This window comes from Mycetomoellerius zeteki, unplaced genomic scaffold (genome assembly GCF_001594055.1).
Source record: "Mycetomoellerius zeteki isolate Tzet28-1 unplaced genomic scaffold, Tzet1.0 scaffold379, whole genome shotgun sequence".
NCBI classification, from domain to species: domain Eukaryota; kingdom Metazoa; phylum Arthropoda; class Insecta; order Hymenoptera; family Formicidae; genus Mycetomoellerius; species Mycetomoellerius zeteki.
The window spans coordinates 140,468-147,982 of NW_017257370.1; the positions used below are offsets into that span (position 1 = coordinate 140,468).

General features: G+C 32.7%; 1 protein-coding gene across 2 annotated transcripts; it reads left to right on the top strand.

Moving 5' to 3' along the window:
* The first annotated feature begins 615 nt into the window (after window positions 1-615).
* LOC108726000 (stress response protein nst1) lies at window positions 616-3,171 on the top strand. 2 transcript variants are annotated; one of them, XM_018453348.1, is made up of 3 exons: window positions 616-857; window positions 1,369-2,604; window positions 2,723-2,804. In XM_018453348.1, exons 2-3 carry the CDS (start codon window positions 1,403-1,405, stop codon window positions 2,724-2,726), a joined length of 1,206 nt encoding a protein of 401 aa, XP_018308850.1. In that variant the 5' UTR covers window positions 616-857; window positions 1,369-1,402; the 3' UTR covers window positions 2,727-2,804. The 2 variants fall into 2 exon arrangements, with proteins under 2 accessions (XP_018308850.1, XP_018308848.1); XM_018453346.1 differs by having other exon boundaries at window positions 1,369-3,171.
* Window positions 3,172-7,515: the final 4,344 nt, after the last annotated feature.

A 7,515-nucleotide genomic window follows, 5' to 3' on the forward strand; every position in this document is an offset into this window, starting at 1 on the left:
TTGCGGTACTTTATGGATCTAGTGACTTTATAGAGAAACTCTACACATCGTTAAAGTCACTAGATTAACAAAGTACCGCGATGAGAAAAACGGAAGTGACGTATCTTTGGAGCCAAAATGGCGTGGATGTTATAACCTATATGCGTTTGTGACAATGTGTAGATGAACTGGTTAGAAAACGTCGAAAATGCCCGGTTGCTGTATTGAGAATTGCAAAAACCGCAGCGAAAAAGGCTTCCGTTTATGATTTTAATTATTAACTCATATTTTTTTCATTGTTTATATTTTATATTATATAAGAGTTCCTTTCTTTTATATTTTTTAAAACAAATAAAAATTGCAAAGAAAATTGATATATCTAATTTACCATTTTACTTTATAAGAAGAGTTCCCCTATTGCCGGACGGCACCTAATACATAAAACTCCTAATACATAATATATATTCATACATAAGTTTGAAATAACCGCGTCATGGAGCCAAAATGGCGGCAGTTCGCGGTACTGTGTTAATTTAGTGACTTTACACACCGTCATCTTTTGGCGCCACCTTCGATTTTAACGTGCGACTTGAATTCTGTTCTAGAGTCCACTCTCAAGTCTCGTTGCCACTAGCAATGACGAAAGACGTGGATGGACGAGCGGCGCTCGACGTTCGAATGAATTTCGGATAAAGACGCGTGATCAGTTTGACGATATGCCGAGTTTACGCGCGATTTGCGACGTCTAGCATGGTAATGCGAGAGCAAGAATGACGATCGCATTGCACGTGCTGTTGACAGATACTACGGAAATGCACGACTCCAAAGTGCCATCCACGCTGCCATCTTGAATCAGCTGTCAAGCAGACGATACGCAGGTATGGAGCACACTTCCGACAAGTTCTAGCATCTAATTATCATAATTTTGTCGGCGATTCGTGCAAGAAATCGACATTGCTAAAATATGCTCGTTTACTTTGTTTTTTTTATCAAAAATACTTTTGATACCATTTGATATCCTATTTTCGGTTCTGAAGAATGCATGCATATAAATAATATATATATATTACAATATGACAATTTTGAAAATAATTACAGAAAAAAGGTAAATAAATGCGCCAAAGGACAGAAGAATTTGTTAGAAAGATAGTTGATTATAAGGAACACTGACATATATTAGTTATGTTAGTATATATTTTTGTAGAGAAATAATTGGCAATGAATTTATAATTTAAAGTGAATGTTTTTCACGAAAAAAATATTCACGAAGAGAGCGAAACGCGTTATTAATTTTGCAACACAAATCTTATCAGATTTAATGTTTTGCGATGCACGTATAATTTTCAATTCAAACTAAACTATTTACAACATTTTATCATATGATTTCAGCGTGTTTAGCGCATTATTTGAACTCTGGTGGGACATGGAAATATCTGAAGACGGTGTACAAATAAGAAATCAGCCGGCAGACTTGCTCTCAGTGTACAATAAGCAGAAGAACGATGAACCCGAAGCAGATCTTAATGAAGTCGAGATAATTACATCGGCAGGACATTTTTGTACTATCGAGATCAGGGAGAACTACAGTGAGAAATTAATCGACGAGGACCAGAATGAAGCAGATGAATCAAACGCTTCAGAATCCACTTTAAGGAACATACAGCATACCGAAAATGGTGCTATTACTAATGTATTAACTGATCCGATTTATTTAGATACCTTAGACTCCGATTCCATAAATATCGAGTTTCAGAAACAGTCAAACACAACAGAAGTGTTCATTCGGAACGATGAACACATGCAAACGACCAATTACAATATATCTACAGTAACGATACCGAATGAATTCTTGGATGAATTCAACATCCATATAAAGAAGGAAGATGATGAGGATCACAGCACATTGTACACTGCAGAATGGTTATGTGATGGCACTAACGATGCCAATATACGACTGAGAATCTTGAAGGATGCTAAACAGAACATACAAATTCCCGTTGAGGTTGACACCAGCGATGTGATCGCGTTAGCAAAACGTAAGAGCCATTTAACGGATGGTAAAGATAGTCTTGAACAGGAAAAGACTAAAGTATCTAGAAGATCAAAGAAACACGTTAGGCTAAAGTCCGCCGTGCATCATCAAGACTGCAGGGAAAGATTGAGGAAAAAGGCTGAGTGTATGAAAGAGAAACGGAAAAAGTTATGCGAGCAAGAGAGCGAGGAGCAACGTTTGCAGAGGTTGGCAAAGGAAGCGGCGAAAAGACGTGAGGTGAGAATGTATTACGAGACGCCGGAGCAACGGAGAAAACGACTCGATGCTGAAGCAGCAAGAAAAAGAGAATACAGAATGTACAACGAAACGCCGGAAGATAGGAGAAAGCGACTGGATCGCGAGGCCGAGAAAAGGAGAATTAAGAGATTGTCATTATACGCAAACGAAACGCCGGAACAAAGAAGGGAAAGATTGAATAAAGAGTCAGCAAAGAGACGAGAGGCCCGATTGAATCAGTACGCTAAAGAGACAGAAGAAGAAAGGAAGGAAAGATTACGAAGGGACGCACTGAGAGCCAGGGAAATGAGATTCACAAAATCCGCCATCGAAACGGAAGAGGAGCGTAGGCAAAGGTTAGTAAAGGATGCCCTTAGAAAGAGGGAGGTAAGGATGCATGGGGGCCATTCAGTGAACAATAATTTTACGGAACTCCAAACCGTTCGCAATTTTCAAGAATTGAACGATGTGCAGATAAGGGACAATCCTGAAAATCAATTGGACGGCCATTATCTGAGCAACTGGATGATGTGGTTTCAAAATACATTGACACAACCGGTTCACAATAGAGAGCAGGTCGCAGAGCCGCAGCCGCAGCATAATAGATAACTTGTGTTTTCTGTCATGAGCATACTTTGAAGACTTTTATATGTGAATAAGGTACTGATAATAGAGACCAATCTGGATATGCTTTATACATGCTTCCCATACAATTCCTGGACGTGGAGCGACACAAAAAATCGTAACGACACAATTACCATTACGCCAATTACTATTAATAACATTACGAGATTTACAATAGCAATAGCTAAGAGAGTTATAAATTCGTGTTAGAAACACTATTTTATAATATTTATAAATGCCGAAAGAGCAAACATAATTATGCTATCTCGTCGATATAAAAGGAAATCGTATACTTGTTCGCATTTTACATCAAAATGTTAACGATAGATTAATTCAGAAAAACCAATTCGGAAAAACCAATTCAGAAAAAAATTGAGCATTTTCCAGTGTTTGCGTAACGTTTAACGTGCGACGATTATTTAAATACTTAAAGATTTTCTGCTCGTAAAAGATATGAAATACATCTTAAAGTAACACAATGGTTACTCTTTGATATTAGATTTAAGTGTGTAAATAAATTTTGCTGATATGTTGATGCATGAAAGAATGAGAGTTGTACATTGAAAATAAACAAGAGAAGCAATTCTTGCCAGTGCCTTTTATTCATTGTTCAACAAAATAAACATTCAGACTGAATTCATTAATACACATGGCATTTGAACATGAGTGAATGATTCTGGTGAAAGTTTGACTGTCTCTTGTGCTATTTGTACATACAGTTACTATGTACTTCTTTCTACAGTTCCTTTGTAATAAATAAAATAATAAATTGTGTTATTAATGCGTCATTCCACTTCTTCTGTAAATATTTATTTTCTAAAAGCTTATAATCCTATTGTTGCACACCTATAGAATTTTTTTATGATTATTTTATAAATATTAAATTTTATAAATATAAAAACTAAATTTAATATAATAGTATTGTTTGATAATTTGTCTAATATTTTTATTTACAATAAAAAATACCATTAATACAAACTATTATAAATTTAATTTTACAAATTAAATTATTAATTTACAATCAATATACAATACACAAAAAAATATATTTAATATAAATTTCATTTAATTCAATGTTCATAAATATGTAATAAACGATATGTAATAACACGAAATAAAATCGACATGAATGTTTTAAATAAGCTAATAAAACAATGGGCAAATTTAAGTCGGCAAAGCAGCTAAGCATGCTTGCCGAGCGAATGAGCATGATTTGTTCTTATTTGTGGATCCAACCAATGATTACGTTCAACAGAGAAAGCAGCTTTGTAAATGTGAAAAATTCTTCAATACGATTGGTTCTTGCTTTTGACTCTTTATAAATTTAAACGCATAAATCATATTGAAGAATTTCACAACGTACACAAATTATTGCATGCATATGATAACACAAATTCACATATAATTCAAGAAAATCCAAATTCTGGTTCTGCAATAAGAATATTTACATTTTTATTTAATAATCTTTTAATAATACAATGTTTATTAATGGGTCCTTAAACGAAAATTTTAATTTCGCATCTACTATGAAAACAAAAGTTGTTAAATTTTAAGAAACTCGAAATTGAATATTCAAACAAGTTAATTTAGCGAATTTGGCCTTATAATATAACAATGGAATTACGAAGTTATTTTTTTATGCAAATTTTCAGCCCGTTTTTACCATAATTACATGCTTTTTTATAGTATGTAAGTATATAATTACTAGCAATTATAGAGACTTTGAATACTTTAAACTTTTCCAATCATATAACGTCAATTTAAGGTTTAATTTAGAAAAAAACAATTAGCTAGAAGCCCTCCATCATCCCCGCCTATTTTATCGGCGATCCTCTTTGTAAGTATAATACTCACCCGTAAAAAAAACGAGCTACTAATAAATTTAGTAGTCTGTTTTTGCAGGTAAATATATTTTTAATTTCTTTTTTATTTTTATGGCTAATTATTTTATTGTATTTCGCTAATCGTATTGCATTATGATAGTGCAGTCTGCCGAATAATTATTATAATTATTTATGTTATACACACAAAATCCGCGCAGTGTACACAACATTTTTAATAAAAGATAAACGTCTTGCTGTTTTGAGTTACTGAATTCTGTCATTCACGTCTTATTCTAAAAATAAAAGAGTTATTTAGCATTCATTATTTAAATAACAACACTTCTGACTTATTTCTTATTTAATATTTTAAATAAATAAGCTTTCAGAAACTATTTTATATATTTTTTTTAAATAAGTTATAACAGTTATTTTACCGAGTCGTGATCGGCATTATACGTAAGTTTAAAAAATTTTTGAAACACAGAGTAATTTGTAGCAACAGTATAGTGTCATAAATTAATTTTTTAGTTGAAAAATTAAATAATGACTAACAAGATATTTAATACTTTCAGCCAAAGTTGTATTTAGCGCAAATTGCTTCGCAATATTAAGAAAATTTGCATGTATCTTTATATAAAGGATGTATAGAATATTATCAACCTTTATTTAAATATGAATCATTAAAAAGAATAATGAAAATTGGGACATAATGTTGAAGTATCAGAAATATCACCCACGCGAATAATTACTAATTACGTTTAAAACTAATTACGTTTTAATTGAATAAACCGTGAATATTTTTTCATACGCGACAGTTGGATATCCGAATGGTGAACTGGGTGAACAACGAAGGGGTGCGCACGGCGAAAAGTGAGGGGGAGCGCCAAGCGAACAGCGATGAGTGGGGGCGCGTCGCGTGGCACGGTGGTTGACTACGTTATCATTTCGACATTCGCTTGCATTCGCTTGGCGACCTCGGAGAAAGACGGTTGCGTTATGAGTGAATAATAAATTTTAAATAACTCGTTTATCTTTTTATTAAAAATATGTATTTTGAATATCTTTATTTTTTAAATATGACCGAGCCTCGTATACATATTCATATATTGATAATTTGGATTTTTTATATTATGTGAAATAAACTAAAATCTAATTAGTATTTCGTCGCGGAATTAATGAAACGATTTCTTATATCTAGTTTTAGCGGCGCGGGTCGTTTAATGTGATATCGTAATTATATTTTGATACATATTTGACATTTATTTTATAATTTTAAATATTTCGTATCAATTGCAATATGCTGATAAAAGGCAAGAAGTAAAAAGAGGTTTTTACTAGCGTGGTTTTTTTTTACATAATTGCTCACGTGAAATGTTTTTGACATCCCAACATATCACAATTTTTATTGCTCTCTTTGGTAATTTACAATTAAATAAAAATGAATAATACGCCATACATCTTTTAAATGAAGATAAATGCAGAATTTATTTTAAATTATGAAACAATTTCGACTAAATAGAATAATATGTATAAATAGCATGCACATACATTTAGAGATGTGTAATTTAAATATAATTTACGTGTTACTTTTCTCGTATTAAGAATGCGGAATAAGACGACAATGACAGAATTATACGATTCAAAGTAACAAAAAGCCACAATTTAAAGTATCTAACAATAAGAATCTCATTTTTATACCGTTCATGTGAGAACACATGAAATATCTAAGATATTCATGAGCTGTGTATGTGCGTAATGAATCTAAGAAATAAAGCAGAAATCGTTCAACAAAGCCTATTAATCAGGGAATATTAAAAATGTAACGAATAGATTATTTTACTCATTTTGTAATAAGCGTTAATATTTCAACATTAAATGATCGGCGCGTAACCTTGGGGTTTGTTTTGGCGCGGGCGGGCGGGCGGACGCGCGTAGTTAAGCGTAGTTACCGCGCAGTCATTCTCTTACCGAGTCTCGTACAGTCAGGTAGCCGAGTCGCGTGCTGCTCTTCTTTACATTTCTTTTTGAAACATATTGATATACATCGCGAAAAATGCTAAATGTATAATAATACGAAACGTTGTACTTTATGAATACTCTCAGTATACGATTACTAGCTCGCACGATTAATTATTCGTAAAAGAATCGAGATGACAATCATATATCATGGAACAGATATTTAGTACGGTTCATTCATTTGAAATCAAAACGCGATGGAAAAACAGAATTTATTACTATTTCTCGATAATTACGGACAATTATTTTTGTTTAATGTAACATTTTTGTCTCGCTTGAGTATAATTCTCGATTATTCTTCGAACGGTATCACAGGTATCACACGAGTCATAAAAAAGCAACGTTAATAAATACTCTCATACAAATAACGCAATTTATTCGATATTCCTACTTTCATAATTAATATAATTTGCGTAATTAATAATTAAATTAATTTTTCGTTTTCGTATATCCTTCGTAATATGATAAAATTGAGTGTAACTTTGAAACTATTTATCGGTAATAAAAGAAATATTTCTCTTTTTTATTAATCTCTAGCTCATTCTGTTGACTCTAATCATATCTTACAGACATCGTAATAAAAGAGATTCAGCCTTTTTATCTGCTCTGAATTTATTTCGCAATTCAATGGCGAATTGACATGTTTTTGATATTCATTTCCAAAAGTTAACCGATAATTGCACAGTAGTATAGATAATAGCTATATATTACATTTTTCAGATCAGATTATATATATCTTCCCTCTCCCGGGTACGACTTTGACGTGGTGGGAGGGCTCAGTACCCAGAGGATATACGCGAAAAG